Raw genomic sequence first — 19,162 nt, forward strand, 5'->3', positions numbered from 1 at the left:
TTGTTTGCAAACTGCGGGCCAGTCTATTGCATATACCAAAGCCATAGTTTGGTTTTAATAAAAGATGACATAACACGCATTTCCATTGTGCTATATAATAGTATTTGTGTATACACTGATATGGCAATGCAGTTTGTTTTAAAAAAATCACAGATTATCGGACAGAACAGAGTAACTTGGCGTGCGGTGTTTTGGTTGTAATACATATTTATTTTGATTCAAAAAAGTTTGATCTAAAACATAGTAACTTGAAAAAAAAAACTTTGATGATACTTTATTTTGATCCTTCAAACAGATCTGTAAATATTTCTCGATTGATTTCAGACCATTATACTTGAAATCATCATATTAGGTAAATATGCATTTTTACATTTTATTACGTGTCACAGAACTTAAATCTAACATAAAGTAACATACACGAGTAGTTTACGCCTATGGTATATACTGAAAATCTTATGGTATTCACCAAGTAAGTAGTAATTTAAAAGATATTATCGCATTAGTACATGATGCAGTCAGTAGTCATTATAAATTTCATTTATATCATACTTCTTGCACTCTGTAGTCATTACACAGAAATATCTTTTATCATACTTGGTGCCATTACTAGTAATAATAAACATGTAGGTCTCGTCAAAAAGTAATATGAGTTACATAATAAATGGTAAGTAATATGATTTACATAATAAATGGCATCTGTTGAATACCTTATTATTCACCCAGTAAGTAGTCATTTAAAAGACACTATTGCATTCGTACATTATGCAGTCAGTAGTCATTATAAATTTATATTATATCATACTTCTTGCAAATCGTAGTCATTACACAAAAATATCTTTTATCATACTTGTTGTTATCGCCCGTTATTAAAAATGTAACCATGTAGAAAAACTGTAACATATACATCTCCTCAAAAGTAATACATGCTTCCTTTTCACAGTTCATTAAAACACGGATGGCTCTGCACCCACAAATATACTTCTGCTATAAAATATTTCTGTTATAAAAAGAGTTTGTAGCCGTTAATAGAACAAGGTAATTATCTACAACACAAGAGCTATTGCTGTTTTGTAAATATTTTAAGACTGCACTGACATGAAGTACTGTGAAGTACCTTAGTGTAAAAGGTACTTGTGAAGTATAGTTGTACTTGGTTCCAGTCATAGTATAAGCATATACTGTTCTTAATCAATGTCAATATCATCATCCGTTTCCTGTCTATCTGGTTCAGGCAGACGTTCCTTAACACCCTGGCTAGCAGATAATCCTTTGTAGTAATCATGGAATTCCATAGGAATTACACTTTGCTTGCACAAAGACATTAAGTCCTTTTTCTTTGCACTTGATATTGGGAGCTTCCCCTTATATAAAGGTTGAATGGTCTCATTTGGACGCTTCCTTCCAAGAAGCTTTACTTTCTCGAATTTTTCAGCTTCATCAAAATTGTACTTGAAATAGCACATCTCTGTCTCAGACTTTATAAAACGCACCCATTTCATTTGTTTCCATCTTGGCTTTTTGCCACTTTCAGTCTTAGAATTTGCTTTTGTTCTTGCTGATTTGAAATCTTTGAAGTCATAAAATTTTAAACTTACAACTTTGTAAGGGCTTTTCCTCCTGGCCATTGATATAACTGTTTCCCATTGACTTGGAACAAAGATTTTTGTCTTGGACTTAGCAAATTCAATTGTCGAGTGCATGGAGTCACATTCCATATGCGTATGTCCACTCTCCAAAAACTTGTGGTCAGTGATTTTCAATCCTGGTATTGTTGTGACAGAATTAAGGAGGCAGGTTGCAACTATCTGATTTTTATTTTGCCCAGCACATGCATCTGAGTATAGTATTACATGCTATACTGGTGACTCCAAACTCGAAAGGTACAGATTCAAACATGTTGATATCTCATTTGATCCTTTTCCATCTGTTTCTGACCATAGGTAACATGTTGCTTTTTTGTCACCTGCACTATAGATGGAGAGATTATAACAACAAAGTTTTCTCATATAGTACATCAAGCTGACAAGGGAACATGGCGTATACAAGACTGACTGTAAATCAAATGTGCAAGTTTTAACTTTGCTATCCTGTCTTGCAATATGGTTATCTTTCTGTTTTTGTTCCCTAGCCACTTTCTTTCTTTCTTCATGCAGTTTGTACTCTTCTTCTAGTTTTTTATCCAATGTTCCATCTGTTTTTGCATTTTCATACTTGTTACACAAAGTACACTGGTCTTTTTTTGGAACATGAAATGACAGGTTGTATTCGTTATTAAAAACTTTTCTATATATTGGCTAATTCGCGGCTTCTGACTGATTTTCTTTACATTTTGAAACATATTCTTCATACATTTTCTTGATATTTAAGTTTGGTGCAAGAAACTGCCTGTTGGTAGACTTTCTAATGACTTGCCATGGTTGGAAATGATTCTATGTGATTTCTGATCTCTTGCAGTTTTGATTCACAAGTTTTATTCGGAGCTCTATGTCTTCCACGTTCGTCCCTTCCTTGAAAATGTCCATACATCTTTTTTTGTAAGGGCATGTGCTACAGTTGCTTCACTGATGCTTAATGTTTTCAAAAAGAACTTTTTGCACACACGAACTCTGTGATTATTTACTTCCATAGAATATATCCTCATTACTTGCTTTTTCTTCTCAACTTTGTTCCCATCATCGTCTAAATATGTTTTTGTGTTTTTCTCATGTACATTTGAACAGATAAAATCCTTTTGCCTTTCATAAGAAGCAAGCCCATAATAGAAGTCCCTGATGGCACACCTTTTCTCAAATGAAACTTTGTCATTACATTTGTATTTGCATTTTGTGCAGTCACATTCTTGAACTAACTTTCTTGATATTTTCTTACCAGAACTGGATATATATTCTTCACCACTGTGGTTAACATCAGTTTTCAACATTATTTAGTTAGATATTAAGACAGACAATTTTCTAGTTATGTAGTACCAGCCAGTTAACAGATAACAAAAGTTCCAGAACTCTCTACCATTACTGATCCAGTCTCTGTAAATACTGACAATTTCTCCACATGAATCTGTTGTGGAGAACAAATGACTTCAAACAAATTGTTTTTTTTTGTCATTTGTCACAGAAAACATTCCCCTTACCAGCATATCATACGGTCAACCTCTCCACTGATAGACAGCATTCTAGCTACTTTTCATTTCAGTTAACAAAAATGAAATATAAAACATATTATTGTTTAATTAAGCTACCTACCAGATTTCTTCACCATTTCTTCTTCTTGTCTACTACAGCGTTCTTTCATCACAGAGAGCTCATTCTCGGTATTTCTCAGTTTAGCAAGATTGGCATTGTTTTCATCCTGGGCACTTTGTAACTGAATATTAAAACAACTTGTTAGTGAAAATAGGGAATATATGTATCACTTTTAATTGCAAACATTTATTAAGTTTAAAATTTACTATCATAAAAGGCAGCTAACTGACAACACTGTACCCACATTATATATTCTCCAAGACTGTTTAAATTTTCTGATACGTGTAGAAAAAAAAAATGTATCCACTTCCATGCACTAAGTTTTTAATCAGACAGTCAAAAGGTAAATAGCATTAAAATAATTTTTCATAAAGGAAATAGAACTATTAGAATCACTGAACATAGTCAGAACAAACATAGCTCTAGCCACATTGTAAAAAATTAGCTGCTAAACATGTTTTCTATATTTAACAGAGTTGACAGTGCACAAACCTTACCTGTTTCAACAAATCATGTGAACTACCATCCTTTTCTTGTAGATTTCTTTCTAATCCTGTAAGTGTTTCTTTCAATTTTTCTACTTCATCTTCTTTATCTGTTAACTGACTAAGTACACTGTTAATTTGTTTTTTAAGTTCAGCCTCCTGGGCTGCAAAGTCTTTGCTAAGTTTTTCTTTCTCTGCCTGTAACATTCTGTTTGCCTCCTCTGAGGAAATATTATTCATTTTCATAACTGCTTCTAATTCCTTTTCATAGAATAACCTAGCCTTTTCTAGCTTGGCTTCATACTCCTCTTTCATTTGAGTTTTTTGCTCTTCCATTTCTTTAAACTTTGCATGCAATGATTCTAACTCTGCTTTATATTTGTCTTCTACTTTTTTAACTTCATTTAACCAGTCGTTGCTTTGATCTCTACTAAGATTTCGGACTTCTTCAATCTCACTTTTATGACTAATTTTAAGTTCTCTTATTTTCCTTTCATTTTCTTCACTTACACCATCTTTCCAAGCTTCAAACTGTCTTAATTTTTCCTCAAAATCTTTTTTCGTATGAAGGACATCTTGAGAAAGTTCGAGCATTTTTTGAGCATGTTCTGCCTTAAGTCTCATTTCTCTTTCTTCAGCCTCTCTTTTAAATGACTCAAACTGGTTTAAATGCCTGCTCTTTAGAGATTCATGCTCACGTAAACTTTTCTCTAGTTGCTCTAGCCTGTTGTTCTGTGACGTCTCCGCATTTATCTTTTCCTTATATTGGGTGATCTTTTCCTTCGTTTCTCTGAGCAGCTGCTGCATCTCCTCCTCATGCTGCTCTTTGATCTGTTGGACAACTGCTTCATGCTCATCATTTTTAGTATTTAGTGCATAGATTACCTGCAAGTAAACAGCAATAAACTTTTAAGAATTCTTATCAAATACTTCATATACAGTTACTGAGCCCAAGGCCTATATTAATTAAAGAGCTCTACACACCTCCAGTTTTAGGTATTTTTTTCTAAATTTAGAAAAGTCCTTTATTACTTTGAAATTGCAATGAAAAGCAATTTAAAGTGTTTTTTCTATGTTTTATAAACTTTTTATCTACATGTACAATAAAAAATTTTAGTCAAAAAAATATTTTGAAAACTTTCAAACTGAAACGTGATATTGTATCATACACATTAAAATATCTATTTAAACAAAACTGGTTTGTCTATTTCAATATCTAATATCAACAGCTATAGACTAAGTTTAAAAAACAAGAGGGCCATGAAGGCCCTGTATCGCTCACCTGACCTATTGGCCTAAATATCATCAAGATTAACATTCTGACCAAGTTTCATTAAGATATGGTCATAAATGTGGCCTCTAGTGTTAACTAGCTTTTCCTTTGATTTGACCTACTTACTGACCCCACATGACCCAGATTCGAACTTGATCTAAAGATCACCAAGATTAACATTCTGACTGAGTTTCATGAGGATACAGTCATAAATGTGGCCTCTAGAGAGTTAACTAGCTTTTCCTTTGATTTGACCTGGTGACCTAGTTTAAGATCCCACATGACCCAGATTCAAACTTGATCTAAAGATCATCAAGACAAACATTCTGACCAAGTTTCAGGAATATACAGTCATAAATGCCGCCTCTAGAGTGTTAACAAGCTTTTCCTTTGATCTGACCTGGTGACCTAGTTTTTGACCCCACCAGACCCAGATTTAAACTTGACCTAGAGATCATCAAGATTAACATTTGGATTAAGTTTCACAGAGATATTGTCATAAATGTGGCCTCTAGAGGTTAACAAGCTTTTCCATTTTTTTCACCTGGTGACCTAGTTTTTGACCCCAGATGACCCAATATCAAACTCATCCAAGATTTTATTGAGGGTAACATTCTGACCAAGTTTCATTAAGATTGGGCCAAAACTGTGACCTCTAGAGTGTTTAAACAGTCAAATTGTTGACGACAATGCCGCCAACACCGACAGACGACTGACACAGGGCGATCACAAAAGCTCACCTTGAGCACTTTGTGCTCAGGGGAGCTAAAAAGATAATGTTAATGTTGATCTGGAGTCATGTCCCTTTAATTACACTTTATGATAGTCAATAGTTTAAGGCAGGAAAACTTGTTAATAATAACACACCAAGTTATTAAACCAGTCCGTGACTGTGTCTACTGCTGCTAGTTACAGAGGTTGCAACTTTATATGTGTATGTGCTTGCAAAGTAAATCCAGATACATAACTATTACTGTCTGCCAAAATAATAAATTGCCCTATAACTTCTAATTGAATTGCTTGGTATAGTTAAATCTACAAATTTAAAACATGTATGTAAGTTACAGTTGAACATGTAACACTTACAATGTTTTGCGAAATTCATTTTGTGAATTTAATTAAGTTAGAAAAAACAAGCCACATTTTCTGGTCATTTTATATGTAAGAAATCTGTGTGATCATACTTTTTCTACCATTTTAGTTTGACTTCTAACAAGAGCTGTCCATAAGACAGAGCGCTCGACTTTTCTCAGTGCTTGACTCTGAATTAGAGCTTTGCCAGTAAAAAAAAATCCACGTTAAAAAGGGACATAACTCTGTCAAAATTCAAATCAGAGTTATAGGAATTGTGTCTCCTGGTCTAGACTTTGATAGTAAATAACTATTTTGAGTTTCAAGTCAAAAGCTTTAATAGTACCAGAGATATTTGACTTTATCAAAAATTTTAACAAAACATTCTAAGTTAAAAAGGGGCATAATTCTGTCAAAATTCAAATCAGAGTTATGGGGGCTGTTTCTCCTGCTGAAGACTTTGATGGTTAATAAGTATTTAAAGTTTCAAGTCAATAGCTTTGATAGTAACAGAGTTATGGGGATTGTTTCTCCTGGTGTAGACTTTGATAGTAAATAACTATTTTAATTTTCAAGTCAATAGCTTTGATAGTAACAGAGATATTTGACTTTATCAAAAACTTTAACCAACGGCGACGCCGACGCCAGGGCGAATGCAATAATTGCTCTACTTTTTCTTCGAAAAGTCGAGCTAAAAATGGTTCAAAATTGAAAAACATACAGATTAAAGTTAAGAATTTCAATGACTTCCAAAGACAAAAGATTTTGGGAGGGGTGGGGAATTTTTTATCTCTTTTTTTCTTAATGAATTTTATAAACAAGCATTTACTTTGTATTTTTAAAGATTTTAATTATCCAGTTCAGCTTTTCTGAAGGTGTATTCTTTGAGCTCTTTCACAGCAATTCATTTTTAATTTTCAAAAAGTTCGTAAGTTCATCTACACACTTACTGGTCATTCTTAAACATTCTAAGAATTCAAATATTTGCAAGGTTTTTATCTAATCTGTGGCATAGAATTTTCTAAAATATGGTCGGAGTCATCCTAAAACATGGTCTAGATTGTCCTTTGTATATGGTCCAGGTCCTCCAAACATGCGTGTTGTCAAAGTGATAAATCTAATAAATCAAAGAATGTGTCTAGGGTATGGACCAATATTTTTAGAATCTGATTCTACAGGCACTGATCTAATCCCTGTAGAAGGCCCGTTAGGAATTGTCAGACGCCTAGGAGTAAGAACCTCTTTTTTCCAGATATTGTGGGTTATTTAGTATTTACATATTTTATCTTGTTGCAAATGAAATGACAAATAAGATTTAATAACTAGTAACATAAAACTCTAATCTTAATGGTTCAAAGACAGGGCTAGCGCTGGGTTGAAAAAAGTTTGAGCCAAATATTTACGCAGCAGACCGAAGAGGCTCGCATGCCCATTCGCGTGTTCATGACAGGGCTTTGGTGGGGTTCACAGGGGGGCTTTGCCCCCTGAAGCTTTTGGGCTTTAAGGTATTTCAAATGCTTAGATTGCAGCAGAAAACACCATTATCCATAAACTTTAAATCATACTAAATGCTTCATAACTGAATGGTCTGTCCTTGTGTAATAATAAGCAAAACAGTGCATCAAGGATAAATTTATTATTAATCATAGTTTATATCATTTCTCAATAAAGTAACAATATAGGCTCGCACGCCAATTTGCGTGTCCACGACAGGGCTTTGGTGGGGTTCACAGGGGGCTTTGCCCCCTTATACTTTTGAGCTATTTCAAATGCTTAGATTGCAGCAGAAAACACCATTATCCACAAATGTTAAATCATATTAAATGCTTCATAACTGGATGGTCTGTCCTTGTGTAATAATAAGCAAAATAGTGCATCAAGGTTAAATTTATTTTTAACCATAATTTATATCATTTCTCAATGAATTAATAATACTGGTATATTATATACATGTAACTACTGGGACAACTCTTAAGCAATGTTTTTATTTATTAATTTTGAAATAAATCACACAACTTTACAAGTAATCCACAAGCAACCAAGGAAAGTCTATTTTCCATTTTTTAGCTGGATTGTTTCACTTTTCACAGATTTTGCTTTCTTTGCAGGAGGTAAACTACCTGATTCAGAACTAAGTTTCTCAGCCATAATGACAAGCAAGAAATTAATTTAAAAACATTTTATTATATACTTTTTGGCATTAATAATGAATTACTCATTTGAAATAATTTTATTTAATTAAACTTTTTTGAACAATAAACATGATAAAGATCAAACTTTAATCTTGTCTTTTGATGAGATAATAAGATGGCCCAATATTTTATTCAATCAAGGAACTTCAATCATGGCATGATTGTGCCACAAACAAACACCTTTGATCCATGTATATTCATTAATCAGTACCAATTTAGCTAAACAAACTGTGAGAGATGCTTTTAATTACCCCAAGGGCACAGGTTTATTGTCACTTGATGGTGACTGTGCCTCTTGTTTATTGTATGTTTGTCACTGTCTGTCTTGGCACTCTTTGGTCCAAAATAACATTATATAAAAATTGACTGGTTTTAGTTCTTAAAGTAGGGTTTTTTTAGAGTTTGAGCCATTTCTGAATTTTCTTGAGCCGAAATTAGCATTTTAAGCATTTTGCACAAAATGCCCATTCCAGCGCTAGCCCTGAAAGATACCAGGATTCACTCGATTGTTTAATTTTCTTTCAAAATGTAAAAAAAACAAGTGACATCAAATAAATATACTATTCTGTGCCCATTTAGTTTATTGTAAAATAAACCGTTGATAAAATTAATGATTAACATGAGTATCAAACCCTTAAATAAATTATATCTGCAATAGCACACTCCCGTATGTAAGGATCTGTGACGTCACCAATAAGGTCTGCTATCTAAAAATAGCACAGGACGCAATTTGCGGACAAACAATCATAGCATTCATTGTACAATAGTATAAGTAAACTGTACATTTTGCATTTATTTCGTTATTTTTGCTCAGGTTTCTAGCCTGCACATCGCAAACAAATGTAACTAGCCGAAAAACTCCTCATTTATATCCATGTTAGAAATAACATATCGCTTTTTCATCAGTATATATATAATTATGGTTGTGGATGATGTTATTATAATATTCTGTTCATTTTGTGACACATCCAGTTTTAAAAAAATAATATTTAGAAAAAAATAGAATAACACAGGAAAATGTATTAAAACCAAATAGAAAGCATTAATTTAAAAAATGTATTCACAGAACAGAAAAAATTCTAAATGTTTCTTCTTAGTTACCGTCATATATTAGCACAGGGTCACTCAAAATAAAATTCATTTTTGAAAGACCCTGATTAGCATTATAGTTTTGTGAAGAATTATTCTGTAAATGTTTATAAATTTAAGATCCACTTGTGAATGTAAAAAGAAATATTATGATCGCATAATTTAAATTTATCGAGATTTCGAAATATGATGAGCAACATGTATATTTTAAAGTTAACTGTCATATACATTGTCATTTTCGGCCACATATTCATTTATTCATTGAAACAATTAACACCTCTGTGATATACATATGTTGTGTTTTATTACAAATGACCACTTAGTGTGACATGTTGGTAGTTATATTTAGATGTTATCTGATGAAACATGTTGCTAATTAATCTATGCAACACCATTATTTTCTACCAAACCATGCATATATATGTATTTTTAAAATATTTGATGGACACCGACCACAGCTGACATCGGGGATCATCATCCAGTTTGCGTCTTGTGTTGTGTGAATAAATTGTTCAAAATGAAATACATGTACTTATTGTAGTTATGATTTTAAATGTGCTGATACATTCTTTGAACGTCATGAATCAAAATGATTTAGCATTAAAAGTTTTGACCACAAGTGCTCTTCGGTGTGTCGCATTCGAAAATATTGTAATTTGTTATTAAGACTGTAAACCGTTCTTCTGATGCAAGATTTTAATAGTATTATTGCAGAATATGGGGTTATGTGCATGCAACATGCTTTTACACAGTGCTCTATTTGCTTAGTCGACCCGTTTTGAATCGTCCTGTTAAAATGATATGTATATTTTGTATATTCCTTTCAGTTCTAATATATTTCTTTAATTAGTTATTGTTTAATCTCTTTTTATTATTCTGTTAACAGCTGTGACAATTTTATACAGGCGACATGTAACTTTTTCTAATTCCCTTCGAAGTTTACTGAGATAGTTGATGATTCGTCATATATAGAAAACGCTCCCTTGTCCGCAATTCGCGCATTGCATTATGGTATAACTGCTGTATGTTCTATTTATAGAACATGGGAGTGTGCTATTCAGCAGAAGAGCGGGTGAGTGCGTTAGATTTTACATCCAATCAACACAAAAAGGCCATTATATTGCCGAACACAAGTGTTTTGAAAATAAAACTAGAAGCAACAGTAGAAGAAACAAAAACCCAAATAAACTGATAAAAAGAAACTTTACTATATGAAATGGCAGCACAAGCACCCATTTATTCATTTTATGTTGTTATTGAACTATAAATTAATCAGCAAGGAACTATTTGCTTTATATATATAATCAATTGACAGACATGAGTTGAAGGAACTGATTGTGAAATCTTCTGTTGCAACATATATATCTGATTCCTCTTAAATACTTCCGTTATCCTAGCCTATTCTCATAGGGTTGTCTAGAAATACGGAACTTCCATAATCCTAGAATCGAAGGCTAGGATTACAGTTTCGTAACCCTAGCCCATGCCTATTGAATTTGAAATTTTAACAGTGATTTTCGTTAGTCACCATTATTTATTTACTTAAGCAATAAAACGAATTCAACAATTCATGAGCACAATCCATGTCTTAAATATGAAAGAAAACATTAAGTTTATTATTTAAATTCATCAGTCCCGAAAAACAGGGTAACCGTCTAACCGACCACTTCAGCACTTGCCACTGTCAAAACTAGTCACGAGTGTTGGTCTTGTATACCTTTGTCAGCTGTGCTATCTTCTTTGACATCTTAAGATGCATATCTTGCGTGACTTCCATGTCGTTGCTTGGGTTCTGTGGCAATGTACCATACTTCCCATTCTGATAATAATTAAATGACATTTTGGCACTGGCCGCCATGTTTGTTTTGGTTCTGTTTTATGGTGCACGTTATTTCAGATGTACAGTTAAAAAACCATGTAGTATACATATTAATTCAACATAATCGACATAGAAATGATAAATATATATTATGACTACTCCCAAATCTTTTCAAAACACATTTTTGAAATGTCAATAACAAAAAATCTCGGTAAGTTTACATGTTTCCTTGACGCGACGGGCACTAACTCTTGTAAACCCAACACGAATAGTTGCAGAAAAACGTTATCGACACAATTTCCGTACCGTACCGTACATATGAAGGTTTCAAATTCAAATAATTCTTTTATTTACAAGAAAATGGTCGAATAATGATGAATATAAACAGTGAAAGGCAAACATGTTCCACCACTTTTTATCATAATCTATATTGTAAGCACAATTTAAAGGTTGAATATGCTTACTATATATGTTTCAAAGTGATAGTAAAATTTATTTATAAAATCACTTAGATCTACAAGCTATACACAACACAAGGAACATGTCAAACTGGAAACAAAGACACGGCGTATACATCTATTGAAATAAATAATAAAAAAATATATATTTTATAAAACACACTAGGAAACTACCCACACCCGTGCCTATCCGGTGTCATAGCCGCTGTCATGTTTACTTACTACTGATAGTGAGTGGGGACATTGCAGTCAACCCAGGTCCGGGGAAGTACCCATGCGGTTCTTGTTTTCAAGTGGTAGCCAAGACACATTGGGCTGTCTACTGCGAATGGTGCTACTACTGGTACGTACCACATCAAATGTGCGAATATATCTCCAGGCGAATACACCACACTTGCTAAATCTTTTATGCCAAAGCTGTTCAAAATTTCATTTTTCAGACTCCTTTTTAGCGAAATAAATGAAACAAACAGTTCTTTTATTTCTAGTGCATCTACTGAATCAGATGACTACAACTTTTTTGATGATTTTTTATTTAAAAAGGCAACATCCGAACAGATTTATATATGTGCCTATCTAAATATAAACAGTCTATAATTATAAGAAATAAATTTGATCCAATCCAGAACCTTCTCTGTAAAAATATTGTAGATCTTCTGTTTGTTTCAAACTAGATGAAAGTTTTGTAAATGCGCAATTCATAGTATCTTCTTTGGAGAGCTGATAGGACAGAATATGGAGGGAATGTAGTGCTCAGCCTATCTTCGATCAGGTACTGCTGGGGACAGGAAGTGTACGTGGCATAGAATTTTCCAACCCTGAATCAATATCTATTGAGGTAAATCTCCAAGGACAAAAATGGTTAATATGTGGGGCAAATACATCCAACGTTTTGTGGTGATCTTTTTCAGAAAGACTTCTGCAGTACTGTGGTTAAATGGTATGATAAATACAAAAATTGTGTACTAACTGGCGATTTAAACTATGATATGCTTCAACCTACACATAATTAGATAGGCAGGTAGGTCGGTAGGTCGGTCGGTCGATCTTTTTTCCACCATAAGATGAGAAATATAAATACAATTTGCATACCATGAACAAATACATATATAAACACAAATAAGAACACATGCATACAGCACAAATATATACAACAACAAAAAATTCACAGTTATTTTACAATTTTCTCAAAACATATGGCCCTACACAGACACCTTATGTGGGGAAGCGACACGTATAGGGAATCTATTATATAAGGCCTGTTGAGTTTTACGCATTGCCATAGCAATTATTCTAATATAGAAAAATTGCTGTCGAAAGCGAAAGGCAAAGGAATCTGTATGAACTGTCATAAATATAAACTGTAGTAAAAAGCAAAAAAAAAAAAAAATAAATAAATAAAAGTTATTAAATGAACAAAATTGATGACAGCAGGTAATTCAATATTTTTGTTAAATGATTTACATATCTCAGAATTTTCTTGAAGCATTTAATCAAGCTTAACATCATCCATAACTAGCGGGATAAATCCTGATAACACTTCAATAACCTGATCCATGTAAGGCATATTACATAGGTTTTCGAAGTCAACACCACCCAGAGCTAGATTTATGCATAATGCGCCACATATTTTGTCTTAAATTATCATTTGTTCGACAAAATAAAATGAGATGTACTGCGACTGATTCTGTCGCCAACGTACATGTAGGACAATTGCATTATACGTAGTGGTAAAAACTTTACTGACTACGACAACAATCTTACAATAAGGCAAATAGTTCCTATATAGTTGACCAAAGCGCCATATATTACATGGGATTAGTTTTCCGCGAATACTCCTAAAGCCATACAAACTTTCATCGAGGGCCATACTCATAACGCGGTGACGTCAAACTTTTTCTAGCGTAAGAGTGTTTTAACAGAGACAAGCATATTAGAACACTATTTATACACTCGGGCGGTTATACGTCGTACAAATAATTTCACTCGGGCTGCGTCCTCTTGAAATTATTACGCCCGACGCAAAACCACATCGTGCATAAATAGTGTTGAAGCACTCTTTTGCTATAAATTATTTGCCATCCTCAATAAGTTTAAGGCCAAGATGTTTATGATGTTCGACACAATTCAGCTGAGTGTTTTCAAAAAGGAGAGACTGACGATGGTCCTTACTCAAGGAGAAAAACATTGCTTCCGTTTTATTCGGATTAAAGTTAACCAACCATTGATGGGACCATTCTTGTAGTATACTTAGATCTCCATTTAAAGTGTTTTCAATAAAGTTCAAGTTGCTGGAGGAGACGGCAAGAGAACTATCATCCGCAAAAAGACGAGTTATACTTAAGAGGTTTTCTGCTATGTCATTTACGTATACTAGAAAAAATAAAGGGTCAAGGACCTATCCTTGGGGAACTCCAGCTGTGGTATTTTTTTGCGTTTGAATATGTTAATTGATTTTACAAAAACTTTTTGACTCCGATTAGAGAAATAATTGTTTATCCATTGCAAAAGTTTGCCATTAATTCCATATTGACGTAATTTAAAAATTAGACCATCATGCCAAACCCTATCTAAAGCATTAGAATTATCACAAAACACCATACATATGGATTGTCTTTTATCAAAAGCTTGACATATTTGATGATATATATCTATGAACGGGTAAACAGTGGAATGACTAGGTAAAAAGCCGGATTGTGTAGGGTAAATAAGATTATTTAAGTGCAAATGATTATAAACATGTCGATTTGCATGTCACTTGTTTTTGTTATCTACGTCGGTAAATAGCTATACATAGCTAATGTTTTCTGTTTTATATGCACCGACTTTAGATAAAATTTGTATTGTATTGTACTGTATTGTAAAATGAGTGCGACGGAAGGTCAATTCATGATTTTAACAGTTAAGAGAAGATATCTGTTTGTTACAGTATAAGATTGAAAAATGAAACTAATACAGTTGGCTCTTTCTCACCATCTCATGAGTCTACTTTTTACGACACCATTGACACCTTATCTGTATTCTGTTGGATACAACATGTATGTTTTCGACCTTCTTCTATAACCGTGAAACTTCAAAGGAAGTACTACCTCCTACTATTCTTGTTGATTAGTTGAATAGAACCCAACCCCGGGCGTGTAAGTGATACCCGTTTTCCATGTGGCGTGTGCACAGAGGAGGCTGAATACTTTGGCACCAGAGCCCTGACATCATGGCATGTGTTACTTGTGATCGATGGATTCATAAATCTTGTGTTGTCCAGTATGCTTGCAGCCGAGTATAATGTCCTGGAGAATACATCTGCACTTTGGTACTGTCCAGATTGTGGAGCACCACACTACTCCGGCATTGTCTATCATGCACTAGAGAATAGCAGCATTGGAAGCAGATACTCTGAACTTAGTGAAGGCACGCCATGTACGCCTGACAGCATATCTCAGTCTCAGACAAATCTAAACTTTACTAACTTCAGCATTGGCAGCATTGGAGAGCCCGGAAGCTACTTCTTCACCCAAACCTGCAACATCAACACCGCAAAGCAAGCAATTTCTAAGAGTCTTGAGCATTAATTTCCAAAATACCAGAACGAAAGTCAGGAATATCGACATGCTGGTGGAGTCCACTGCACCTGATATCATCATAAGTACAGAAACATATGGTTATCAGATGAAATCCAGTCTATATTTTTCTTTAATACTGTGCTTGGCTTTAACATATATAGAAGTGACAGACCTGAAGATCCCCATGGTGGTGTCCTTATTGCTGTCAAGAAAGACATAGAGGTTCTAGATGTGCAAAAACACGATACTATCGAACTGTTGTCAGGTGCTATTAAGGTTGAAACAAGTTGTCAACTTTCTAACACGACAACAAAGCACATTGAACCTAGTATTCATGCCGCACCCCAGCTTTAAGATTCGCTGCAAACAACTTCCACCTATTGGCATCAAAAGTGACCATGATGTTGTTTTACTGGATACAGCACACAAGACTTACAGAAAGTGATTCCCGCGTCGCAAGATCTAACTCTGGAAGAAAGCTGACATCCAGGGCATCAAACATTTTCTAAAGTCGTTTCCATTTAACATCAATACAGATGACCAAACTATTGAACACATGTGGTCCAACTTCAAATCTGCAATTACGTCAGCAGTTGAAAAATTTGTGCCGCCAAATACATCCCTGGGTCGACACTGAACTCCATCGCTTAATAAGAAGGAAGCAAAGGGCTCACTGGGGAGGAAAGAGATCAAAAAGCAAAAGGATTGGAGGCGTTATATAAATTTACAGAAGGATGTCCAGAGATCATCCAGGCAGGCTAAGGAGTGCCTTCATAAGGTTATATGTGAGGATGTGCACACAGATCCAAGACGCTTTTGATCCTACATCAAGAGTAGAAAGCAGGATAGCGAAGGAGTTTCCCACTGATTGACAAAAACCTTTTCCTACATAGCGATAGCCAAAGGAAATCCGAGATCCTGAATGACCAATTTAAACCAGTCTACACTGAGGAGGACACCACCATCTTCCCTGACAAAGGCCTCAGTCCTTACCAAACCATGAAAAAACATCACAGCGACCGTACCAGGGCTAGTAAAACTGCTGAAGAAGCTGAATCAATACAAAGCAGCAGGACCAGATACCATCCCAACGTTCATTCTGAAAACCGCTGCTGAAGAATTAGCTCCAGTACTTGCCACCATCTTTCAACACTCACTCAACAAGTGGAATATTCCAGAAGACTGGAGGAAAAAGGGCATCGTCCCCATCTTCAAGAAGGGAGACAAACACCAGGGAAATTATCGACCAGTCTCCCTCAATTCAGTATCATGCAAGATCTTGGAACACATTGTACATAGTTCCATAATAAAAAACTTCCAGACTCATGGTATCCTTTGCGACAATCAACATGGTTTCCGAAAACAGCGCACATGTGAGACCCATCTTATTACAACCCTCTATGATATAGCAAGTCATTTACGCTCTGGGAAAGACCAAGTCGACGTTATACTCCTTGATTTTTCAAAAACGTTCGACAAAGTCCCACATGAGAGACTACTGCACAAACCACACTACTCTGGAGTACGGAACGTCACTCTCCAATGGATAAGGTCCTTTCTGAGCAATAGGAAACAGCAAGTTCTTCTGGACGGTGTCACAAGCAGATGTCCTATCATGTGTTCCGTAGGGTACCGTATTAGGCTCTCTGTTCCTCTCATTTATCAATAACATGCCAGAGGTAACAACATCACAGACACGCCTGTTTGCTGACGATGGACTACTTTATAGGCAGATCACGACAGACGCAGATGCTGCCAAACTTCAGAAGGATCTTGATGCCCTAGAAGAATGGGAATCAAAGTGGCAGATGAATTTCCATCCTGAGAAATGCCATGTATGTACCAATAAGAGGTATCGAAGACACCATACCTAGATGCTGCATGGGCATACACTAGAGGCTGTTGACAGCGCCAAGTACCTAGGGGTTAACCTTAGTGAAGACTTTACTTGGAAGATACATGTTGACAAGACCGCAGCCAACTCAGGGAAAAAAATTTGACTGCATACAGAGTGTACGTGAACACACATATAATGCACTGGTTCTCCCCACGCTCAATTACGCAGCAGCCGTATTGGACCCATACTTAGCTGGAGACATCAATCAACTCGGTAAAGTTCAAGAAGGGGCGCTAGGTTTGTAACAAGTACTGGGAGGCTGTTTGACCAACATGATCAACCACCTTGGCTGGCAGTCCTTACAGGAAATGAGACCATCGATTGATCTTCTTGTTTAAAATCCAGAACAAGCTGGTCGACATCCAGGGCCTGCAACAATTTACTGCTGGATCTACAGTCTACAGCAATTCCTTTTATCCACGGCGACACAAGTTAGGTCATGGTGAATTTTTCCAGCTTTTTACTGGTGAAGGAAGACCCCCAGATGCCTATTGCGTAGGTTGTTTCAGACAAGAGCGGAAGCCTGTGTGAAACCACTGACCTCTGTAAGCCAGCTGGATCACGGACTTCTTCAATGAAGAATTTGAACACATAGCGGTGAGAGGCAATGCATTTGAAATATGTGAGCTTAACAACTCAGCCACGGATGCACTTTATGAATAAGATGACAATTCTTTTTTTCTTTTTGTATTTAGGAAATATCATGAAAATGAACAGGTCGTGTTGACTTCTGGGGAACTTCTGGGTCGTGGAAATCTTCAAGTTATTTTTGATAATATCAAAAATATTAAATTGATTTAATCATTAAATTACCCGACGATTCTGATACACTACATCCTTTCACGCTTTTTTTTTTGACGGTACAGGTGGAGGATCTTAATAGAAATTTCTAACAGCCAATTGGGACTGAGTTTCTTGATGTTGGTTTTAATAGTCCGTTTCGTCGGACTGTTAATGATGTTTCTCTTGAAGTTCTGCCTTCTGCAAAGACCTTGAGAACATTTCCTATATGGTTTCTATAGCCTTTCTTTGACAGAAGCACGTTTGTGTTTTACATATCGTGCTTTTTGTTACAATAATGTGTGTGAAGGAATTGGTATGGCAATCGACTTTTATTTACTCTGTCATGTTACTCAGGAACAATATGATGTGTATGGATTAAAATGAAGGCATGTTTATGTAGGTATGTCTATCGTTTGTAAACATTCATACACACATTGCAATTGGGTTTTGTTTTTACAAGAGTGTGGTCATGAAACGGGGCTATACCTATCGCACCGCTGTCCTTGTTTTCCTGTCAAAATATTTTTGTCGAAACGCTTTAAAACTTGGGGCAATATCTGATTTAGGATTTTATATAAATTCATTTATGGCTGCAACCGCAGTGTCCAGTACATAATCGACCAATTAACTTCGTTTTGGTTTTGCAATAATTCGAATAACGGAGATTTGTTTGTGGAGTTTTGGTAGCAAATTTTCTTGAGTGGGAAAATCGACAAATATCACTTAATTTGTGGCACACGCCGGTAATGAAGTATTTCGACCCCCATAGAATAATGACCCCCCGGTCATTATTCTATAGAAAAAGTGACCCCCAGGTCATAGTATTATGACCTCCAGATCATAGTACTATGACTCCCCAACGTGAAGTAAACTGAACCTCACGAAGAATATTGACTCCCATAAAAAAACGACCCCCGGTCATTTGGTCAAATTTAGTGATAACCCATGTATCTAAGGCCTAATTGCTGCATTTTATGCCCCCACTCGGGGGAGGGGGCATATAGAATTGCCCTTGTCCGTCCGTCCGTCCTTCCGTTTGACCATTAGCCCCAGATACCATCACTTGACACAGAAATCAGAGCATTCCGCAACGGGAAAAGGGATTCTATTTCTAGACGCTGTATCTTGGTGTATACATTTTTTTTTTCAGGAAAATAACAAACCACAATACGTTCAAAAACACACCAGTGTCAGTAATCCCTGCAAACTTCGGTATGAAGTAATTCTTCAGAAGAAAACTGCACAAGAAACTGCTAGCATAGAACTTAGTATTAATAGAAGTTGCAATACTTAGCA

The 19,162-nt window shown here is 35.3% G+C and overlaps 1 protein-coding gene across 1 annotated transcript; it reads right to left on the reverse strand.

Annotated features, from left to right (window-relative positions):
* Window positions 1–1,853: 1,853 nt before the first annotated feature.
* Window positions 1,854–11,408, reverse strand: LOC128559345 (protein FAM184A-like). The gene is made up of 4 exons (XM_053550664.1): window positions 11,067–11,408; window positions 3,737–4,609; window positions 3,240–3,360; window positions 1,854–2,191 (listed from the first exon to the last, which is right to left on the reverse strand). The coding sequence occupies exons 1-4, from the start codon at window positions 11,205–11,207 to the stop codon at window positions 1,854–1,856; spliced, it is 1,473 nt and encodes a 490-aa protein (XP_053406639.1). The 5' UTR covers window positions 11,208–11,408.
* Between the last annotated feature and the right edge of the window lie 7,754 nt (window positions 11,409–19,162).

This window comes from Mercenaria mercenaria, chromosome 9 (assembly GCF_021730395.1).
Source record: "Mercenaria mercenaria strain notata chromosome 9, MADL_Memer_1, whole genome shotgun sequence".
Lineage (NCBI taxonomy): Eukaryota > Metazoa > Mollusca > Bivalvia > Venerida > Veneridae > Mercenaria > Mercenaria mercenaria.